The 22,911-nt window shown below is 57.4% G+C and overlaps 1 protein-coding gene across 5 annotated transcripts in view; it reads left to right on the forward strand.

Annotated features, from left to right (window-relative positions):
- The window catches only part of RAP1GAP (RAP1 GTPase activating protein), a 67,485-nt gene that overhangs the window by 23,854 nt on the left and 20,720 nt on the right, over window positions 1-22,911 (forward strand). For 3 of the 5 annotated variants that reach the window (XM_079776727.1, XM_079776723.1, XM_079776726.1), the window contains exons 3-5: window positions 15,117-15,210; window positions 21,614-21,649; window positions 22,669-22,716. In XM_079776727.1, coding sequence (XP_079632853.1) covers window positions 21,632-21,649; window positions 22,669-22,716 — 66 coding nt within the window. In that variant the 5' untranslated portion in view covers window positions 15,117-15,210; window positions 21,614-21,631. Of the gene's footprint in view, window positions 1-15,116; window positions 15,211-19,209; window positions 19,429-21,613; window positions 21,650-22,668; window positions 22,717-22,911 lie in introns of those variants that run through there. The other 2 variants (XM_079776724.1, XM_079776725.1) reach the window with 1 other exon arrangement.

Raw genomic sequence — 22,911 nt, forward strand, 5'->3', positions numbered from 1 at the left:
GCTCTTTCCTGGGGTATGGGGAGGCATGGCTTTCAGAGTCTGACGGACGTAGATTTGAAGCGGCCTCTGCCACATGTTAGTGATGTGACCTTGGGCAGTTCATTTCTCCTCTCTGAGCCACTTGGTGCTCAATACGTACTTGTTGAATTGGATCTTCCAGGGAGCTGACCTCAGCTGAGTTGAATGTGTCTACATTATACTGCAGTGCAGGGCAGGCTCTAAGGTCCTTGGAAGCAGAAGTTACTTTAAAAAAAAATATATATATATATATATATATATATATATATATATATATATATATATATATATATTGATTTCAGAGAGGAAGGGAGAGGGAGAGAGAGATAGAAATATCAATGATGATAGAGAATCATTGACTGGCTGTCCCCTACTGGGGATCAAGCCCACAACCCAGGCATGTGCCCTCGATTGGAATTGAACCTGGGACCCTTCAGTCCACAGGCCGACGCTCTATCCACTGAGCCAAACCGGCTAGGGCAGCAGAAGTTACTTTTGACTTAGGCCCACTTTCCAGCTCTAGTTCCATACAAGTTGGGCTGTGCTCTTCTGATCTTTCTGTCCTCCACACGGTCTGGCACAGCTGTCCAAACCCAGCAAATGCTTAATGAATGTTTGTGGAATTGAATCGAATGTGTCCAGAGAGTGGAACAGGTAAAACTTTGTCAAGTAAGCTGGGAAGGCTTCCTGGAGGAGGTGTAGCTTTCCCAACTCCTTTAAAAAAGGGACTAAGAGATTGGGGCTTGCATCAGAGGAGCAGTGAGGGCTGGTAGAGGCCAGATGTGATCATGACTGGATTCCCCCAGCCCTGCACCTCGTCAGCAGGTTATTTGCCGTGGAGGAGCTTAGAACAAGTGTGCAGATATCAGAGGGACGAGGCACGAGGCCCAGTGTGAGGACTGGGAGCCAGTGGGACAGTGGGTAACTCTGGTTCTGCAGCTGTAATGGGGGCTGGACATGTTTTTTCTTTTTTGTTGAATTTATTGTGGTGACACTGAGTAATAAGGGGGCTGGACACGGAAGGTGGGTTCGAATGGTGGGGAGATGGAGTGACCCTCGGGTGGGGGAATGGCGGGGTGCAGTTGTTCAGGGAAGGGGGTTCTGGAAGAGAAGAGTCAACTTTGACCATAAAGCTGGGAGCCTCGGAGGAGGAGGCGGGACCCAGCCAGGATCAAGTGCCCACAGTGTGCCGGGCATTTTACTACAGTCGTCTCATTCAGTCGTGATGGCAGTCCTGCAAGTTGGCTTAGTGTCCCCATTTTAGAGGCCAAAAACCCAAACTGAGGATGGTGAGGGAAGGCTCTGGCCCGAAGTCACAGAGCTGGTGAGGGCTGGATGTGAGTCCAGATTTTTCTCTTGCCAAGCAAGGGACCTGGCCAGGGATGAGGAAGCCACAGAAATGAGGGAAGTCCTGGTTCAGGGGTAAGGAGAGGGAGATGGCCCCAATACCTCCAGAACAGCAGTCACTGCCCAGCCCCAGGTGCCCCACTGGGAGGGCCCATCTGGTCACTGAAATATCTCCCCTCTGGACAGTGATGGTCCCAGTTGCTCCCCATATGAAGCATTTCCTGGGTCCCACGTTCTGGGCTGAGCACTTCATCTGAATTATTTTATTCCATCTTTAAACAGCTTCTTCCCCATCTGTCTCCCCCATTTTACAGATGAGGAAACTGAGGCTCAGGGGAGGGACCTGTCTGGCGCAGAGAGGCACAGTCTAGGAGAGGCACGGTGGTCAGCCTGAGCCCAGACCTTTAACTGTGATGAGCGCGGGGCTTGGGTGGGCAGCTCCTGTCCTCAGGTGGCTTCTCCCTGTAAGGACTGAGCCGGGGGCCCTGGGGGTCGGTGTGCCACTGCAGGAAGCACGAGGCTGGCCTCATTAGTGGCTCTGAAATGCCAGGCAGGCACAGCCCGCTGGGCCTCCTCATCTATTATGCATCCGGTAGGCAGGCCCCTGGCGGGTAGCTGGCAGAGCACAGGATGAGGGAGCTAGCAGCTGCTTCCTGAGCCCACACCTGCCACCATACCTCTGGGCAGGGATCCCCCAAGGCAAATGCCAAGGCAGCTCCTGCCTCATCTGCTTGGTCCAGCTGGGGTACGGGGGTCCCACTGGGGACAGAGGCATGGATGCTGGTCCCTACCTCATTAGCCTGCCTGTTCCAGTGGCCACTTCTAAGAAAGTCTGGGACCTTGATTGAGCTGGGGGTCATTTGGGACTAGGGTGGGAAGAGGTGGGCTAAAATAGAATCTCAAGTGCATAGCTTCCTATCTGAACCGCACCTCAGAGTGATAGAGCCACAGTCATGAATACATCATTCATTCATTCAGCCACAGTTATTTCTGAGCACCTGCTGTATGCCACCCTGCAAATTCAGTGGAAAGTGAGGCAGGCCCAGCCCCTATCTCCGGAGAGCTTGGTCTGGCCAGTGCTTCACATCTTTGAGCCTCAATTTCTCCATCTGCAAAATGGGGAGTAAAGGACATGGCCTATAAATAGGTAAGAAAACAAACTGTGTGGTTGTGCTGAATTTTGAAGCAAGGGTACGCACTAAGGAGAGCTGACCCTCACCTAGAGCCTACTGGGTGCTGGGCTGTGTCCCAAAGCCCTTGCATGTATGGATGGATTTAACCCTCACAGCCGCCTCATGAGGCAGGGGCTGTTAGTATCCCTGGTTGAGAGCTGAGGAAACGGAGGCGTGGAGGGGTTACGTAGCCTGTGTAAGGTCTCTTGGCAAGGCTAGGATTTGAATCTAAGCAATTGGCTCCCGTTTGCACATTACCCTAAGCCACAGGGATGGAGGATGACCGAGGAAGTCACAGAAGGCCTTTTTGAGGAGGTAGCGTTTGAACCCAAACGTGAAGAGTGGGAGGCGTTGGCCGTGGGAAGAGTTAGCAGGAGCAAGGGGTGCCGTCCTGGCAGAGGGGGGACAGGAGGTGCAATGGCCCTGAGGCAGGAACAAGCTTCGTTTGTCTGGGAGCAGGGAGGAGGCCGGTGTGGCTGGAGGGATGAGGGGGAGTGAGGGCAGGGGTGGGTTTGGAGAGAGCGGAGGGGCCCGATTGATCAGGGTCTTGCAGGCAGTGTAGGAGTTTGGATGTAATGTCAGTGGCTGACGCGCAGAACCACTGAATCTTAGACTTCTGGCTTTTTAAATATTAGAATCAGAAAATCTGGGTCTCCTAGGACCTTTGGAGATGGAAGAGACCTTTGACGTACCCTCCTATGGCCTCCCGCTTAGCCAGGAATCCCTCCTTTGGTTCATGACCCCTTTGAATGTTGGAGGAAGCCTTTGGGGTCTCCTGAGAAATATGCAGCTGTATCTTCAGCGGCTTCATGAACCTCTTGAAACCCATCATCCCTGGTTGAGACCATCACGACGGCTTCGCAGCTCCTTGACCAGCCCTTCCTTGCTTCAAAGTAGCCTGTTCCATTGTTGGGCGGCTCAGATGGATATCAAAAGTTCTTCCTTACTTAGAATTAGCTGCCTGAGCCTACACGCACCCCCTGGGTCTCCCATCCCCCACGCTGGCTCTTCGGTGAGAGAAGGATGGGGATTACATGTATCTCCCCAAGTCTGCTCTTTCTGGTCTGGTCAGTCACTGGTCCTGGCATGCCCTCCTTTTCATGCTCTAGTCAGCTCAGCCCTTTGCAGGCCTTGAAGCCCCTTTATTCGTCTCCCTCTCTCTTCCTGTGGGGCCAGGAGATGCCCACTTCAGGGGAAGGGTACATCCTGGGAGAGGCCCCCGACCAGAGAGACCCCGTCTTCCACGAACACGCGCCGCTAGCTTCAGGAGTCGGGAAGATCCCCTCCAGATGGATTTTGGTCCTGGGACTGCCATAATTTTCCCGCGTGATCATGGGACGTGAGTCCCCATCTCTGGGCAGTTTCCCCATGCCCGTCGTTGGCACAAGGAAGAGGCACAGAAGGCTCCTCGGGTCTCTTGCAGCTCTAAGGTTCCCAGCCTGGTGGCCCTGCTTGCCTCTACCTCCCGGCGGTGCTCAGGCTCAGGCATAGAGAGATCTGGGTTCTGTCCCGGGCAGACCTGACTTCCAATACCAGCTTCGGCTTTTCTGACTTCCTGTCAGTCCAGGCGTGTAGGGTAACTGCTCTGGGTATTGGTCTCTTCACCTGTAGAATGCAGACACGAAAAGCACCAGCCTCGTAGATCGTTGTGGGGATTCAATGAGGTGATTTGTGCCACGGGCTAAAACCAGGGCCCGGCACAGAGCGATGCCGGGAACGCAGTTATTGCGAATCGTCTTATGTGCTGGGCCCTGTGAAGGGGGTGGAATTACTCCGTGTGTGGACTCTGCCCTCTGGAAGCTCACCACCTGCCTGGAGGTGAGACCTGCTTACATGTGAGCGTGCTTTCTGTCCTTGGGCACTGACCTTGACACCGGCCTGGAGAACACCGGCCCTGCAGCCAGACAGGCTTGTGCTGCGTCCTGGCTGGGTGACCTTGGGCAGCACCTTCTGGCTGAGTGGTGGCACTGGTTTCTTTCTTTGCGCATTAGGCGGGGGTATTAGTAGTCCCCACCTCGGGGTGAGAGAGGAGTGAGGAGGTGTTTTAAAGCCCTGGCCTAGCACAGCTGTGTGGTGGGGAGCCCAGGGCCGAGGGTAACAGGTGGAGAGTACAGTGTGTGCAGAGGCCTGGAGGTGGGGCAGACACGCAGGGCCGCGTGGGCCGCGTGAGGCAGCTGAGTCTCCGTCCTGCGTGCAGCGGGAAGCCGCTGGGGGCTTTTAGGCAGGTAGGTGATGATAAATAACACGTGCTCGCGCAAACCCACGCACGCCCCAGACAGAGCACTTTCTCTCCGCCCACATGCTACGTTCCTGCCAGGCCTTCCCTCCACATGCTCACCCTCAGAGTCACCCCCCCTCTCCACCAGGCAGGGCTGTAGAAAGCCTGGTGCTGGCTGCCAGCAAAAGTGTCAGACATGTATCCCACCGGCCTGCGGATCCTGTGGGGCAGGGTCCTCCACTCCATCCAGGAGCCACCTGTGTTCGCTCCACGTTTGCACAGGCGTGCACTTGCCTCAGGCGCACGTGTGCGGGATCGTAACACTCCCCTGCACCTGGCAGGTGGCCCCTAGCTCAGGGAATCTCACTGACTTCTCCCAGCAGCCCTGCAGAGACAGTGATCAACCCCAGGTCACGGCCCGGGGAATGGAGTCGCGGAGGCTTGGAGAGGCGAAGGGACTTGCCTCGCTCCACAGCGGGAGCCGGGATTTGAACTCAGTCCATCTGACTTCTAAATGTGTTCCCCGGCCCATCCAGCCACGGTCGTCCTCTTTCCAGGCTCTTGCTGGGAAGGTGGCAAGTGACCTTCAGTGCCAGATTGTTCCAGAAACAGGTTGATCAACATGGAAAGTTATTTAGAGTCCCAGCTCATGCCCACCTGCCTAGTGACCCTGTGGCCTTGGGGTGGGAGTGCCAGGGGTGGGGCTGGGTACCTGCCAGCCTGCCAGCCCAGGGCAGCTCCGGGCATGGAGTTGAAGCCTGGAGCGGGGCCTGCATTTGCATTTGCAAACGAGACAGACAGCGCTGGCCCCGGACATGCTAGCCTCAGCTGGCCTGGCTCCCAGGATGTGACAGCGGAGGTCCCAGGCCACAGCCCTGTGCCCCGTACCCAGGCTGCTTCTCTCCTGCCTTCTCTCTTCCCCGACCCTCAGAGCAGGTTGCCTAAAGAGTGTGAGCTGTAGAGTCAGCCAGGCCGGGGTTACAGCCCAGCTCTGTCACTCCTGGCTGGGGGACCGTGGCCATGTGGTCCCTCGTGTCAGAGTCTCCTCCTTGGAATTCAGAGTGAAGAATGTCTCCTCAAGATGATTGAAAAAGATAAAGGAGTCAGGTACTCAGAGAGCTAACTCATAGTAAATGTTCACTTTTAAGAAATATTTTTTTTTCTTTCTGGTCACAAAAATAATAACTGCTCATGGTAAAAATCCAAACCATGCAGACAAATAAATCCTGTAGAAGGCGGAGTTCTTTGTGGTCCTGCTTCCCAGGGATAAGCCATGTGAACTTTTACATGTAATTTTAAGCTTTTACAAGTAAGATGCTTGCTGTGCAACCTGCTGTTTTCACTTACTCGTAAGCATTATGCCTCAAGCCCCTTTTCCTGCCAGGACCAGAGACCTTCTTCGCCATCACTGAGTCTCATGGTATTTCATGGTTTGCATGTACCTTGATATAGATATTTAACCAGCCTCCTTTGAATGAACGTTGGGGGTGGTGGCTTCCAGACTTTAACTGTTACTTACCGTCCTGCAGTGAATGTTCTTCGTTCATATATTTTTGTGCATTTGTGTACATATTCTGGAGGATAGTTGTCTAGGAGTGGAGTTGCTGGGCCAGTGCACGTTTTCCTTTTCGACAGGGATGGCCAAACAGCCCTGCAGAGAAGTAGTAGCAACCTGTGTGCCCCAGTCAACCCGGGAAAGTCCGTGTCCCCAAAATAATGGGAATGACCCACTGCCTCGGTCCTCAGTCACAGGGACCTAGAGTCATCGAGAGGCATAGAAACCATGTGGAGGCTCCCGGGAAGTCACCTAGTCACGCCCCGGCTTCATTTACGCCTCCTGTTCCTACACGTCTGTCTCTCACCCACTGCACCCCGGAGAGGCTCTGCCTGCCTTTGCACGACAGGGAGCTCAGTACCTTGCACGGCCGGCGGTTTCACTCTTGAGCAGCTCTAGCACATTGCTTCGGTGTTGTCCTCTAGTTTGCCTTCTCACCACTCTCACCTGGAATCCTGCCTTGCTTCTTAGCAACCTGCAGAGAAGGAAAGAAGGAAGAAAGGAAGAGAGACGGGAAGGCCAGGAAATGTTCATACTTTCCGTGTAGTAATTTAGTTCTCATGACAACCCTTGGAGGCAGGCACTGCTATCCCGTTTTATAGATGAGGGAACTGAGACTCAGAGAGGTTAAGTAACTTGCCCCAGGTTACACAGCTGTTAGGTGGCCGAGCTAGGATACAAGCTTAGGCAGTCTGGCTCCAGAGCCCACACCTCTGATGTTATACCTCTCCAGGCAGGAGCCTAGGATTTATTGAACACCTAACGTATACAGTTATGTGCCACTTAGCCACAGGGACACATTCTGAGAAATGCATCGTTAAGGGGATTTCATCGTTACGCAAACACCAGTGAGTGCACGTTCACAAACCCCAGTGGGATAGTCTACTGCTCACCTAGGCTAGAGGGATACAGCCTGTTGCTCCAAGGCTACAAACCTGTACAGCATGTTACTGTACCGCATACTGTAGGCAACGGTAACAAAATGGTAAGTCTTTGTGTATCGAAATATAGCTAAACAGAACAAGTACAGGAAAAATACAGTATAAAAGATAAACAATGACACCTGTGTGGGGCACTCACCATGCATGGAGTTTGCAGGACTGGGAGCTGCTCTGGGTGAGCGGGTGAGTGAGTGGGTGAGTGTGAGACCCAGGGCATTGCTGGACACTCCTGCAGACTTTGTAAACATGTACATTTAGGCTGCACTAAATCTTCAAAACAACAGGAGATTAAATCAAGCTCGAGAGAAAACGATGCAATCAGGAGACTTGGTACACATGAGGTGTGTGCGGCTGTTGCCGGCATAACACAGCACCCTGTTTGACAGCAAACTTCCCTTTATGTCAGTAGAAAGAGGGCACTCTGAAATAATGATAAAAAGCACAGTACAGTAAGTACATAGTCGTTCAGCATCATTATCAGGTGCTGTGTACTGTGCATAATTGCATGTGCTGTGCTTTTATATGACTGGCAGGGCAGTAGGCTTGTTTACACCAGCATCGCCACAAATATGTGAGTAATGTGTTGCGCAGCAACATTAAGACGGCTACAGCGTCACTAGGACACGGGAATTTTTCAGCTCCATTATAATATTACGGGGCCTCCATCTTGCAGTCCATCATTGACCGAAACATCATTAGGCAGCACGACTGTGCTCAGCCCTGGGCTAGCCAGACTGCACATATAATATCTAATTTACTTTACACAACAACCCTGCAAAGTAGGTGTTACTATCCCATTTTGCAGATGAGGAAGCTGAGGTTCAGAGAAGAGAAGCAGCTTGGAGAGGAGGCACCCTCCACCGCCCGCCAGGGTTCCAGTTTCAACCAGTCTTGGGCAGACTCCACTCCCAGCCTCCCAGCCTCCCATTCACCCTCCTGCACAGTGTCTGAGCCAGATCTCAGCGTCATCTCGTTCAAGTCCCAGCTACCAGTAGAAACTGTTTGAAGAGGTTATGGTGACTTAATCTGGAACACACGCGAGTTAGAGACAGAGCCAGGGCTTTCCCCGCCGCCTTTGGTGAGGAAATGGTGACCTTGTCCCTCTCCAAGGGAGTTTTTCGCCTTGGCCTGGCAGGATCTTCCGTCACCAGCCTGGCCTGGGGCCCGGGAGGCAATCCCACTGGCTAGGGCGGGAGAGGGATGGATTAAACAAGGCCTCAGCATGGGAGGGTTCAGTGTCTGAGCAGTGAGGCCCAAGCAGTGCCAGGAACAGTGAGAGAACAGTCGGGGCCTGTGCCGCCGGGGCTTTGCTTTGAGGTGGGGGAGGCCTGGCTCACCCGGCTTGGATGCCAACACCCAGCCCCATTGTCCAGCCGGGAGCCGGCAGCAGGACATGTGTCCTAAATGCGTGACTGAGCGTAGGAATGAAGGGCAAATGGGGGAGTGGGTGGATGATGGAGCGAGTGAGTGAAGGAATGCATGGAGTTCAGAGGAGGGAGGCCGCTGGCTGCGGAGGCGGAGGCCGGCGGGGGAAGGACAATAGGTTAGTGAGGGAGGTGGGGCATAGCATCGGGCCCCAGCCAATGAGTGCTGGGGTGGTCCTTTGGCCTGGGCACTAAGGGTGGGCAGCACGTTGCAGGCCCATCACTGGCGGGGGGCGGGTTGTTCTGCGTTGATGGGGCAAGGGGTAGAGCAGCCGGGTGTGAGCTTCGGGCCTGGTACCTTGGGCAAGTCCCCCGGCTTCAGTGTTCTTCCTGCGGAATGGAGGTAACGTTACCGGACTTAGGTTCCTGAGAGGCTGTTGACAGGGTCTAGAGGGAAGGCAGTTTGTAAACGGTGAAGTGCCAGGCTGGACAAACATGTTGTTACCTGAGCAGACGCCCCACGGCTAGGTCATCTCAGTGTCACTCCTCCCCCCTCCCCCGGCCCCTGAGCAGGGAGGAGTCCATCCCTGGGAGGCAGGGAGGGGGAGGCTTGTGCCACAGCAGGGCTCAGGCCGCCTGGGCAGGGAGCAGGTGGATGGGAGGCCCGGGCCCCAGGTGCCGTGTCCCCGGGTGGGGGCCGGTCCCATGACCTCCTCTCAGGGCTGCCAACCTGTTGTTTGCTCAGGAGGCTGCTGCCTGGCCCAGCTCCGGGATCCGGGTGTCTCGGCGCACAGCCAGCTCGGGGTGAGGGTGGGGGCCCCGCGTGCCACCTTCCAGCTCACCCCTCTGCCCGGCCTGGAGCCTGAGGCCCTCTCCTCCACCCGCGGGGGACCCTGCCGGCTGTCCCCCTCAATGGCTGTGAGACTGAGGGCCCATCTTGCAACCTCCCTGAGCCTCCACCTCCTTATCTGTGAAGCGGGGTGAGGATAGCAGCGCCCTCAATCAGGGTTGTTGTTGTAAGGATTACAGGATATCACAGTGCTTGGCTCCCCCGGCCCCCAAGCGCCCCCTTCAGTCCTGGCAGAGGTCAGAGGTGCCTGGGAAAAGAGAGTCAGGGGCGGCCATGCCTGTGGCCCACCCTCAACCCCTTCCCGTGGGCCCTGGAGGAGGGGTCAGGCTCTCTGGCCTCACTTCAAAAACTCACTCACCAGGCTGCCCCTGGCCACCTTCCCTGGCACCTTGGCAGGGCTAGGGGCAAGCAGGGGGGCAGTGCCAGATGGTTCAGCTCCGGAGACAATGGGTCTCTGTGGCCCCTGAGCAAGGGGCAGTTCCAGGGCAGTGTCTGGTCTCTGGTTTCAGGAGATTAGCGTTCTCTCAGACCTGATGCCAGGACTGGGAGACAGGGAGCGCCCAGGCCCCATCCAAAGGGGCTCCGCTCAGGGGCGACAGGAGTAGCCCTCTGCACCCTCTTCTCACTTGGCGGTCCCTGCCCCTCCCCTTACGTGAATCACCATAGAACCAGCTGGTCTCGTGGGCCTCTGGTGAGGAGCGCTGGGCTGGGCCCCTCAGGCCCCTGTCCTGGGCTAGTCCCCCCACATCCTTCTCATCCCTACCTTCGCTGGCTGGCTGAGCCCCTCCTCTGCCCCCGACCACCCAAGTCTGGTTTCCCAACATGCATGTGTGCTGTCCAGCCCCCCTGCTCCCCATCACAGGCTCCCGGCCTCAGGGGTCCTGTGTCACCTGCTCTGGCCACCAGTTTCACCTGTTTGAGTTGAATTTTCAAGCACGGATAGGTCACCAGGCAGCAAAGAAGGAAAGGGAGCCCCCGCGAGGCAGCGGCCTGTGCAGGGCCCTGCTGTGTGAAACTCGTGCTTTGGTTGAAAACGGCCTGCAGCCCGGCCAGGCTAGAGCAAGGCGACTGGGGCGGACAGAAAGGGGCTGGTGTGTGTGGAGATGCAGCTGGGAGAGCCAGCAGCAGCCAGACCCACCTGGGGCCTCCATCCGGAGCAGCAAATTGTGGAGGGACAAAGGGTCAAGTCCTACCCCCAGGACAGTCCGGTTCCCCCTCTGGTGCCCTGAGGGGGGAGGGGTCTCCAGGAGAGTGGCTCATAATAATAACAGCACACACTTCCGCAGCGCTCACTCTACTCCATGGCTCTATGGGTGGGCACCTCATCTCTCATTTCACAGGTGAGAGGGAAAGGCAGGACCTTCCTACCCACTCTCCAGCTGGTCAGCAGGTGGGAAGACGCCCAGGGAAGCCTCTGGTCACCTGTCCTCCGTCTCCCATATCTCCCCACCACGGCTGGGTCTGACCTGCGTTTTGCAGAGTGTAGGATGCCCCGCACCCCAGTGTGGCCTGTGAAGCCCTGCACTGATGGAAGGCCTGGGTTCTGGTCCCCAGTCTGCCCCCACCTTGCTGGGTGGCCTTGAAGTGGTGCTTGAACCTCTCCGAGCCTCAGTTTACCTTCTGGGAATTGGGGATGCTAGCGACTGCCTTATCTCCGGATCCAGTTCCCGCGAGTCTCCCAGGGGTGAGCAGATGAAGAGGGCTTTTGAGAAGTACAAAGAGCTGTACTCACCACGGTGAGATTATTATTGTCACCTTGATGTGGAGATAAGGGAGGGGGAGGAGGTGCAGTGACAGTTGCCAAGAAACCCTGGCGCTGTCAGCAGCGGCTTCCGGCCTGGCCCATCCCACTCAGGAGCTGGGCCCCTCCCCCCACGCCCCTGCCGCACCCTTTCCCTGGGAGAGATGGGTGCTCGGACAGGGAAGGGAGCTGGGGCCAGCTGGCTGGCGGCCATGTATCTGCAGGGCCTGAAGGTGACCCAGGAGTGTGCCTGCCCCGAACTCCAGGTCGGCTCCAGCTTTCTCTGTGACCTTGAGCAAGTCACCTCCTCTCTGGCTACCACCTTTTCTGTGTCCAGGTGTTCTGTGCCTGTAGGCAGGTGTCCAGGCCAAACAGGGCAGGATTCCTGCTGGACCTAGGGAAGATGCCCGGCGGTGGCTGCAGGGCCGGGTCCTGCGGTGGGAGGCCGCTGGGGGCCACGGCTGGGCAGCAGAACGGAGGGCCTGGGCCGAGAGCAGCTGTGATGTGTGTAGTGAAAGAACCCTGGGCTGGAGTCAGACCTTGGTCCTGCCCTTGCCTTGGTGTGACCTGGGGCTTGTCCCTTAGCCTCTCTGAACCTCAGTTTTCTTATTTGGAAAAAGGTTGATAATAATCCAACCTCACAAAGCTGCTGTGGTGATCACATGAGACCACGCCTGTGTAAACCGTAGAGTGCTGCGCAGACCCACGCCTATGGTCATGGCAGGGAAGGCATGCTCCAGGCACCTTCCAGATGCTGCATGTGCAGGAAGAATGCAAAGCATTTTAAGCTGGGCCAAGCCATAGCGTCAAGAAGGTTGTCAGAGGAGTGGGGAGGGGCAGAGGTATGGGGACCTTATGTGAACGGAATGGTGGAGACCAGGAGTCAAGGGTGGGATAAGAGAGAGAGAGAGGTTCTAGTTCACGAGGAGGGAGGACACTGACCAAACTGGGGGAGGTCTGCAAAGTCCAGAGGCCGAGGGGAGGGAGGGAGGGGCCAGGAAGGTGGGGGAGAGAAGGTGAGAGGTAGGAAGGCTGAGAGGAGGAGGAGGCAGCAGAGGAGGCGAGAGGGGTGGGGAGGGAGGCGAGAGGCTAAGTTTATTCATTCCTTCAAAAGCATTGAGAAATTGCTGTTTACTAAGAGACAGCATAGTGTAGCGTTCGGGCACAGTACCTGGACCTGATGGTCAGGGGTTCAAAGCCTCCGTATTTCACTCACATTTACCACCAGCGTGACCTTGGACAAATTGCCTGACCTCTCTGTGTCTTAGTTCCCACCTCTGAAAGGTAAGGATTAGATGAGTTAATACAAGAGAAGCAGCGTTGCTGCTGTTGCGGTTGTCACGGTGAATGTTACCTCTCCAGGGTGCCGTGCTGGGCCTCCCGTTCTGTGACGTTCAGAACTTGGGCTCTGCACTGACAAAACTGGGTTCAAATGCCTGCTCTGCCTCATGGACAGTGTGACCTTGGGCAAGTCAGCATCCCCGTCACCAGCCTCAGTTTCCTCACGTGTAAAGCCAGCCATCTTTGAGTGCCTGTCTCCTGGGGAAGCTCTGAGGATTGAATAAGGTCATGCAAGGCACAGGTCAGCTATGGCTTTTGTTCTTATTGTCCTTCTAGCCCTCAGCTGGGCTGGTGGGCACAGGCAGGGCCCAGGGCCTCCGACTTCCTGCTGTCCTCATCCTGGATTCCTTTCCCTCCCCTGCCCTTTAGGACCTAAGCATGACCTTTTAAGTGGAATTACCTGGGGGAGGGGGAAGGGGAGAGGGCTGGGCATTTCTTGTGAGGAGCAGGACTCTGGCCAGCCAAGACCTGGAGAGCCGAGGGCCTCGAGGCTGGGCCCTGGATGGAAGCCAGAGCCCCCTTGTCTTTGCAGAGTTCCCTAGTCCTGTGCCCACATGAACAGTCCTGACTGAGATGGGCACCCGGGCATGGGGAAACGGAAGCTGAGAGGGTTCTGGAAGGGGACCATGTTAGGAAGCTGCTGCCAGGCTGACCTACAGTGGCACGGCGGGGAACAGACAGGAGGACACTACCCAAGTAGCTCCATCATGGGCAACAACCTCCACTCAGCAGCCAGGCCACGCCAAGACGGTGGTCCCTACCACCAAGGGGGCCAGTCTCACCCGGGCTTCAACCCAGGACTTCCTGGCCCCTGCACACCCTCTGCTCTCCGTCCCACTGGCACTGGCCCTGCTCCATCAAGGGCATGGGCTTTAAATTCTGGCTCTGTCACCCACTTGCTAGGGGAAGTAGCTTCACCTCTCTGAGCCTCATTTCCCCCATCTGTAAAAATGGGGATAAATGATGCCAATCTTGTAGCACTGTAGTGAGGGTATAATGTGCTTGACACAGTTACCGCACACAGCAGGTCTCAATGAAGAGTCCCCATGGCAGCCACAGTGGGACTTGCTGGACCATTTCTATAGGCCTCTCTCTAGCCCCTCGTCTGCAGTCTCTCCCCAGGTCTTGCAATCTATAGGAACCAGTGTTTGGGCTGTTTCCCCGCCCCCAAACCTTCAATATCTCCCTATTGCCAACCTTCATTGAGCCATTCAACTCCTCAGCAAACACTTAATGAGATCCAAGATCCTAAGGGAGCCAGAGTTTACCATGGATGAATGAATTAGCGAAGAATTTGTTGAGTGGATAGTAGCTGCCCAGGCTCTATGTGAATTTTTTTTGGAAACTGAGGCCGAGAGGAGTGTGTCAGTGTTGGTCACACAGCAGGTGAGTGCCTGGGAATACTCCCCCACCCTGGTGCCACCGGCTGGAAATGCCACTGTCCCCATGTCCATCCTTCTGGGTCAAGACCTTCCTTTTAAGACGCCCGCCCGGGAGGTGGAGAGGCAGCTGCCGCAGGGCTGTGGCCGGTTCCTCTGGGCCGCTGCTCCTACTAGACTCGGCGGGCTGAGGGGAGTCAGCAGGGGGGCCCAGAGTCCCTCAGGGTCTCCTTCCTGGGCCAGGTTCCTGCAGGCTCACCCCCTCCCGGGGTGTGGCAGTGCCAGCTTCACCTGACTCAAGCAGCTGGGTGCTGCTGAGGATCACCTGGCGGCTGGATGACACAGCCTCGTGGCGGATGGGCGTGGATACAGCCACCTCAGGGTGGCCCCAGGCAGCCAGCGGAAGCCAGGCGGCTCCCCGAGCCCTGGGCTCCCTGGGTCCCCGGAAGCACTGGCCCTGGAGGTGGCCTCCTCAGCAGGCTTTCTAGGATGACGGCGCTGACTTCACCCTCACCAGACCAGTTTCCTTTCCTCCGGGAAGGGCGTGGTGTGGGCACAGAGTTCGGGCTTGCCGTCGGTTGGGCCTCAGATGCTGGCTCTGCTGCGGACCAGCTGTGTGACCTCCACATACCTCTGGGTCCTTGTCTGTCGAGTGGGAATACCAGTGTGGTGAGCAGTCTGTGCCTTCGGGCCAGAGAGCGGGGCTTGGCACAGAGCCTGGCACCCAGTAGGCCCAGTGAGAGTCGGCTAATGTTATTGTCAATAACAACAGCCCAGTGGCCTCTCAGTCCTAAGGCTGCTGTCCCCTGAGGCTCAGGAAGAGGTCCGTAGAGGCTGGAGCATCCTGCTTAAACCAGAGGCCCGGGCTCAGCCATCTACAGCAACCCTCACTGCCTCAGTCTACCCATCTTCAGAATGGGCTATGGACATCCTCGTGGCTGGAGTATGTGGGAGGGAGGCCCAGTAGAGCGCTTGGGGAGAGACCCTGTCCGCATCTCTGGTCTCTGGGGAAGGAGAGCCTGTTTAGCAGCCCCGCTCAGCAAGCTCCTCCTCTCCCTCCTCCTGGGCAGCCCAGGACCCACCCCTCCGTGAAATCTGTCCCCCAGCTCGGAGCTTGACTCTTCCTCCCCAAGTTCACCAATCTCCCCACTTGAGGCTCTCTCTGACCTCAGACTCTTTTTCTCTCCCAGGAGGAGTGATGGGCAGAACCAGCGCTTCCCTCAGGCACTAGACCTGCCGAGAGTGGACTTAGTCTCCCCACCCGCTGCTTCACCCTACCCAAAGGTGAGTGCCCGCTCCCCTCTGCCCTGGTCTGGAGGCCGCCAGGGCTGAGAGATGCCCAAAATGAGCACTGGGCAGAGGTAAAATGTTCAGGCTACCACTCCTCACCCCTGGGTGGGCCTGGGACAGTCTAGGTCGGAGGTTGAATGGGGGTCTGTGGCACAGCTGGGGGGGGCGTGTGGAGAACAGCTGGGAGTAAACTGGCCCAAGTATTCTTTTTTAAAAATTGATTTTAGAGAGAGGAAGGGAGAGAGAAACATCTATCCTGCACGCGCCCCGACGGGGGATCGAACCCACAACCTGGGTATGTGTCCTGACCAGGAATGGAACCCACCACTTTTTGGTGTATGGGTTGATGCTCCAACCAACTGAGCAACACTGGCTAGGGCACACCTATTCTTCATTTTCTTCATCATCAACATCACCATCGGTTTCCTCATCTGTAAACTGGGTATACTGACAGCACCCACTTCACAGGGCTGTTGTGAGGGTTAAATGGAAAAGTGGCAATAAAGCGTTTCATACGCAATACCTGGGACAGAGGAAAAGCCCTGTAAATGAGGCTATTGTTGTTATCATGGAAATCAGATGTTTGCCCAGTATCTGATTTGTGTCAGACTTTGTGCTAGGTGCCAAGTGGCCAGTAATCAACCAGACACAGACCCTGCCCTCAAGGAGCCAGACTCCAGATTAGAGAGAAAGAATTAAACTTTTGCAGAGTGTCAAATACCAGTAATAAAGGCTAGCATTGATGGAAATTTACTGTGGGCCCCGTGGGTACTTAATGCTCTACATACAGTATTTCATTTCATCCTCAAGTCATAGGTTCTATTATTAGTCCCATTTTGCAGATGAGAAAATCAAGGCTCAGAGAGGTTAAGTTACTCATTCAAAGACACACAGGTAGGATGTTATGGCGTCAGGACTGTAACTCAAGCTACCTGACCAGAGGGCCTGGTCTTGTGGCCTCTCTGATGCCAGGGATCATAAGCCTGTACTGCGGTACACTTTACAGTTCTAAAGCATGTCCACAAGCATCATGCCTCTTGGTCCTGTCATTAAACTTCGGGTGGTAGGCATTGTCCAGATGAGGATCCAGATGCTCAGAGAGGTGAAGTGGTGTTCCCAAGGTCACACAGCCAGGAAATAGCAGAGGCAGGATCTGCCAAGCTCCTCTCCAAGCACCCTGGCCTGGAACAAGGGCCATGTTCCTCTCCTGGGCGGGGAGAGCTGATGGCCAAGGAATGGTGTCCTTGTGGGGCACCACCACCACCAAGGGGGTCCCAAGTGGGGGTCCTGTGGACAGGACCAGGGGGATCCTGTCCTACTTTCTGTGTCTGGGCAACAGCTCAAGACGGGCCATGTGGGTCCTGGGGCTCGGCAGGAAGGGAGTGACTCGGCAGCAGCTGGGTTCGTGAGTGAGCATCTGGGAGGAGGCCTGTGTTCTCACCAGTGCTGCGTGCCCTTGGACTATCCCTTCTCTTCCTGGGCCTCAGTCTTCCAGCCGGAAAATGAGGGTTGGAGCAGCCCATCACCCGAGTCCTGCCTGCTCAGACAGCCTGAGGCGGCCCTTCTTGGATAAGTTCTGAGATGCCTCCCCTTGGGATTCCTGGCCTCCACCCAGTCTGTCTAGAAACCTCCGTTTGTGCCAACACAGCCCAGATGGGAGGCTCCCGACAACCCACCCCTCCCCCCCAGAATCAAGTGGACCACAGTCTGTGGATCATCCTCCTTCAACAGGAGGAAACCAGGGTCCAGGGAGATGGAGTGAGTCCGCTGGATCCCCAGCAAACCAGTAGTGGAGCTGAGGGAACCGGGCCGGAGACACACTGTCCACCGCCTCGCCCAGCACTCCTAACTCTGCACACGTTTCTAATGTTGATGGAGCCAGTTTGAGGGGCAGGAGGTCTCCCTGTGCCAGTGGGCACATCCCTGCCCCTCTCTGGGCCTCCGTTTCCTCATCTGTAAAATAGAGGTGACACTTTCTTCTCTACCCACCTTGCCAGCTTGCAATTGAGTGATAACCCTGAAAGTAACTTTGGAAAGTAGAAATCAGGAAGCTGAACTGTTACCAGCATTATGTTCCCAGGACAGGACAGAACACCCAGAAGGGACTCTCTTCATTGAGAAGCCACACTTGAGATACCCAGGACCTTCCTACCCTGCCCCCTTATAGGGGTTTCTTCACTTGGGGATTCTGAAATCTGCACAGACATATGTATACAGCCTACCCGCATGTATGCACGTGGACACAATCATGTGTCTGCACAGGTATGCTGAAACTTGCACATGTACACATGCAAGCATGTACAGATACATATGTACAAACACACATACCCAGGCTGTCCAGGCACACACAGTCACATCCTGTCCCAGTCACACACACACACATACAGCTGCTGCACCCCTTCCCCCACCCCCTCCACTCCACCTGGCACACAGGCATCTCCGGCGATAGGAGCAGGTCTTGCCTCCTCCCAGCGTGGGAATGGATGTTTCTCTGGTTGCTTTTTGCTGGGTGCCCGGAAGCGCTCAGGCCTGGAAGTGCCTGCATAAATCAATATTTGCTGCTGTTAATTATTAAAAACAAAGCTACACCATGTCTGGAACACACATCTCTGGAGTTCCCACTGGCTCCCCGGGCTCCAGCCTGACCCAGGGCCAGGTCTGGGGGAAAGGAAGGCGGAGTGCCTTCCTTCCAGGGGCCGTGGTTTGGAGCTGGAGGGTGGTGGCAGCTCAGTTGGTCACTGCGCTGGTGGGAGCCCTGCCCCTGCAGGGTCCAGAGCAGCTGTATTGACGTGACCACAGCTCAGGAAGGAGTTGCTGCTTTCCCAGCATCTGTCTGGGAAGGGGTTGCTGAGGCCCCAGCCCTGCCCCCAAGGGACAGTGGCAGACACAATGCAGGGTCAGCGGGAAGGGCATGCAGAGGCCTATTTTATAGGTGGGGAAACTGAGGGTTATAGAGATGGAGGGTTCTCATTCAAGTTCACCCGGCAAGTTGTAGCAAGGCCGGAGATGGAACCCGTCTGTCCTGAAGTCTGCTCCATATGGTGGCACCTTGGCAGGCCCTCCCCAGGCATTGGGGTTGTCTCCCCCAGGGTCAGGGGCAATTAGGACAGAGGTGGGGTTAGTTAGCGCCAGGTATGGCCTGGGGCCTGGGGAAGGGAGAGAACAGGCCAGCCACTGTCAGGCATTAGGGAGCAGGAGGAGAGGAGGAGGGAGGGGAGAGCAACTCCAGGCCTTTCCCTGGATTCCGAGTTCTGCCTTTCCTAGCTGTGTGATTACCTATATATATTTTATTTTATTATTTTATTTTATTGACTTCAGAGAGGAAGGGAGAGGGCGAGAGAGATAGAAAAATTATTGTTCAGCTGTCTCCTGTACGCCCCACATTGGGGATCAAGCCCTCAACCCCGTGCATGTGCCCTGATAGGAATCAAACTGTGACCTGGTTCACAGATCGATGCTCAACCACTGAGCCACACCAGCCAGGCGCTAGCTTTGTGATCTTGAGCATGCTATTTCACCTTAGAATCAGTTTTCTTTTCTGTAAAATGGGAATGACACCCGCATCTCCTGGGTGGTGGGGAGAGAATGAGATTTGTTAAGGGCCCAGCATTCAGTAGGTACTCAAGAAAAGTCTCCAAGGTAACCCCCTTATTATCCTGCCTGGCTTCACAGCCGGTCCCGAGAACCCCGTCCCGGAGGCCCTGAGGCAGGGTACCCAAAGTCTGGGAAGATAGAGAAGGCGGGGTGGGGGCGCGCTGGGGCGCGCTGGGGCGAGCCTGGGGGTGCCGGAGACCCCGTGCGCTGAAATCTTCAAACACTCCGGCAAGTGCGCGCAGGCGCAGTGTCCGGGGGCCGCGGGTCTGGCCGCTTGGGGGTGAGGGGAGGGCGGGGGGGCGGGATTTCTGTGTCCCCGCCCCGGATCTCCGCAGCCCCGCCCCCGCCCCGCGCTGCCCGTACCTGGCGCCCCGCCCCCTCCGGGCCCGGCCGCCCGGCGAGCCCAGCGCAGGCAGCGCGCCGCCGGGAGCCGGAGCGCGGAGCTGGGCGCTGCGGAGCCCGGGCCGGGGCGCGCGCGGGCCGGAGCCGCTGGGCCAGCTGAAGCGCCACCGGGGCGGGGGCTGAGGTCGGGCCGGTCTCGGGATGGCACAGCTGCGGTCCCCGGCGCCCCCCAGCCGTCCGCGGAGGGGCTCGCTGCCCGCTGGGGCCGGCTGGCAGGTGAGGATCGGGACGCGGTGGCCTGGCCGAGGGGCGCTGCGGGTCAGCCCGACTTCCTTGGAGCCGGCAGGCTCTGCCCCAGCCAGGGCGCGTGTGCGAGGCACCGTCATGGAGGGTGTGCGAGCTTGCTCCCGGACGGACACCGTGCCCCGGCGGCCACAGGGCACACCCCTGCCCGAGGGTCGGGCCTCGGGCTCTCGCTGCCACTGCCCACGAAACAGCGCGCTAGTGGTGGCACTGTGTGTGTGTGTGTGTGTGTGTGTGTGTGTGTGCGTGCTCTAGCTTTGGGACCATTTCTCCATCCCCTGCCCCCTTTCAGGTGTATGTCAGTCAGTGTAACTTTGCCTGACGCTCTGGGCCGCTTGGCTCAGTCCTCCATGTGTCAGGGCATCTGCTGCTCCCGTGAGGCTGTAACTGCGGGTGTCACTTGTTGCTGTGTGAACACTCTGGTGACACTGCCATGTGTCAGTGTTGATGTGACTCCCGCTGCATTGTTCCTGGCCCTGTGAGGTCACCCTGAGGGGGTTGCTCTGGGGGAACATCGGTGCACCCCATCACTGCTGCGCTGAAGTTGTGTGGGCATAGATGCCGATGCTGCTGCTGCACAGGGTGCCGGGTGGACAGGCATGTTTGCCGACCTGCACTGCAGGTGTGTGTGGTTTCTGCTCTAACTGCCTGTGGAAGTGTATCGTCCCAGCTCAGAAGCGTTGGGTGTGGCCACAGGTGGCCATGGGTCAGTGTCTCCCGTGGTGCATTTCACGGGGTGGGTTTTGTCCCTGTGGTCAAGCCTCAGAGTGTACACAGGGGGTGTTTGTGTCTCATGATTTTTAACAGAGCTGTGTGTGTGTGTGTGTGTGTGTGTGTGTGTGTGTGAGAGAGAGAGAGAGAGAGAGAGAGAGAGAGAGAGAAATGAGTGGTGTGTACTCAACTGGGTGTGAGGGTCATGCCCGCGACCCTCCCCCTTGGTGATTAACCGCTCCGCAGTTGCTGTGTGCTTTTCCTTTTTCTCAAAACTCATTGAACGCTGTGGGATCAAGTCCTTCATGCTTGCTCCGCAGGGTGTGTGATTCCGGTGGGGAAAGTGCGTGGGAGTGGGGCTCTGTGGCGAAGTTTCCATGAACGCGCCTGCCTGTGTCGTGAGTGCCTGTTCTTGTGTCTCCACACGCAGACCTGGTGTTTGTGTAGCTTCGTGTGCGATGGCTGGCGTGCAGGTCTGCACAGGGGTGGGTTTGCGTGTGTGTGTGGTTCTTGCACGTGGACCTGTGCAGGAGGGGGTGTGCTGTTGTGTAACTCAGACACCAGCACGGGCGTTTGCGGGTCAGGGTATAGCTTGGTGGGTGTGCAGAGACCCGTAGGCTTGTGTTTGCTTTCTTCGGTGCAGCGAGACCGTTTCAATATTGGTGTGTAGGCCTGTGCGTGTGTGTTTGAGCAAGAGAGAGAGGACGAGTGTGTGTTCCCTGGTGCACAGCCCCATAGCACATGTGTGTGAGCTCAGGTGGTGCCCCCACTGGGCGGCAGGAGCTGGGAGGGGTCGGGGGAGGGGCGCCCTCCTGGAGACGCTGGGGGCTTCCCAGGCCCAGCCCCCTGCCCCTCCAGCCTTCACGGTGCCGCCTTCCAGGAAGGCTCACAGGGAGTTGGCGCTGGAGAGGCTGAAGCTGCCAAGGCAGCTGGCAGATGCCCGGTTAACCCTGCGTGTGCCCCGGGTAGCCACGGGAGAGGCTGTCTGTGAGGGGGGCACGTGGACTCGCACACACGCATGTTGGGCCAGTGGGACACCCCAGCGTCCTCTCCCCAAACAGCCCCTGACCCGCACTGCTTGAGGGTGAGGGTGGAACCCCAGGCCCTCCTGAGGGTCCCAGCTAAGCTCCTCTCTGGAGCTGGGACCTGGGGCTCTCCTCGGGTGCATGGGCCTCTCCTGGCACTGCCAACCTAGTAGTGACATGGGGAAGCTGTCTTTCCCCAGGGGTCACACCCCTCTGTCTGAGGCGCCAGCCTCCTCCTTTGGGGAAGGGGACTGAGTGGGCTGTGCCGCCCTGCGGGGGCCCGGGTTCTGGGTTGACAGGTCCAGGGTGGTTGGTCAGAGGTAGGGGGACCAGGACGGATCGGTGCAGACACCCTGGGGGCTCAGCAGGATCGGCTGGGCCACCCTGAGGCCTGACCTGCTCTCTCCCCGTCTCTGTTGCAGAACACAGATCTGTTTGAGATGATTGAAAAGATGCAGGTGAGGCTGGACCCACTGCCCCTTCCTGGGAGCCGCAGGCGGGCTGGGCTGGGGGTGGCAGGCCCTGGCTACACCTCTCTGAAGACAGGCCATGCAGGGCGGAGAGGGGGGCAGTGTGTTGTCCAGAGGAGAGGATGGGGACTGGCAGGGCCCAACTCCCTGTCTGACCCTGGGGGCCCAGGTTCCACATGTGTGCCTCCCTACCTTCCATCCCCTCCTCTCACAGAGCCGGGGTCTCCACTCCAAACCCCCAAGAGGTATTACAGACTCTGCAGGACCCTCCTGTACAATGGGAGGAGGGGCAGATGCCAGGGCTCAGGGCAGCCAGAGCTGTGCTGCAGGGAGGGGGAGGTGGCGATGAGCTAGGCAGCCCCGCCCCCTCTGCCTGACCCCTGCCCACCCTCCACTGCCCAGCCCTGGGCTTGTACCAGGGGATGTGCTGGGAGGTGGTCAGGGGCTGGGATGGGATGAGCTGAAAAAACCCCAGGAGCTTTCCCCAATGTCAGTCCACCCCCTAAACCCTCTCTCCTGCCCCTTCCTGTTTCTCTGCCTCTCTTATTTAGTCCTTCTGTGTCCATCTCTCCCCTCCTCCTCTCTCTTTTTCTTTCTCTCCCCCTCTCTCCCTCCCCCTCTCCGGGTCTCTCCCTCTCTCCCTCTCTCTCTCAACAACACGTATCTGTGTAGATGCAATAGCCTCCCTCCCAGCTCCCCACACTCACACAGGCACGCGCACACCACCCCTGCCCCCACTCCCAGCGGCAGGCATTCCCGCACAGAGCCCCCAGCCCCTCCCTGCTGCCGCCGCCTCCCACAGCCCAGGTTACTTACCAGCAGGACCGCCGGGCCTGCAGAGAGGCCTGAGTGAAGCAGCACCCTGCCCGGGAGTACCCCACATCGACGGGCTTTCCCCTTCTACACAGGAAGGGCTGTGAGCCCTGGGGAGGTGGCCCTGCAGCTAGCAGGGGAGGGGTGGGAGGGGTGGGAGGGGTGTAACAGGAGGTGCTGCCCTCTCTTTGCAGGGAAGCAGGATGGATGAACAACGATGCTCCTTCCCACCACCCCTCAAAGTAGGTCTGGACCATGACCACCCTCCCACCCTCGGGAGCCGCTCCGAAGGGCTTGGGGACCTGGGCTGGGAAGAGCATGCAGACTCCCTCCCTCGGGTGGGGGTGGGCCTGGGAAGTCTCACCACAGCTGCCCACCCAGGCAGCCCAGGAGAACCCACCCCCTTTCATGAAGTAGTCTTCCTAGGGGCTGGGCGC

The sequence above is a fragment of the Cnephaeus nilssonii genome, assembly GCF_951640355.1.
Source record: "Cnephaeus nilssonii genome assembly, chromosome: 7".
NCBI lineage: Eukaryota > Metazoa > Chordata > Mammalia > Chiroptera > Vespertilionidae > Cnephaeus > Cnephaeus nilssonii.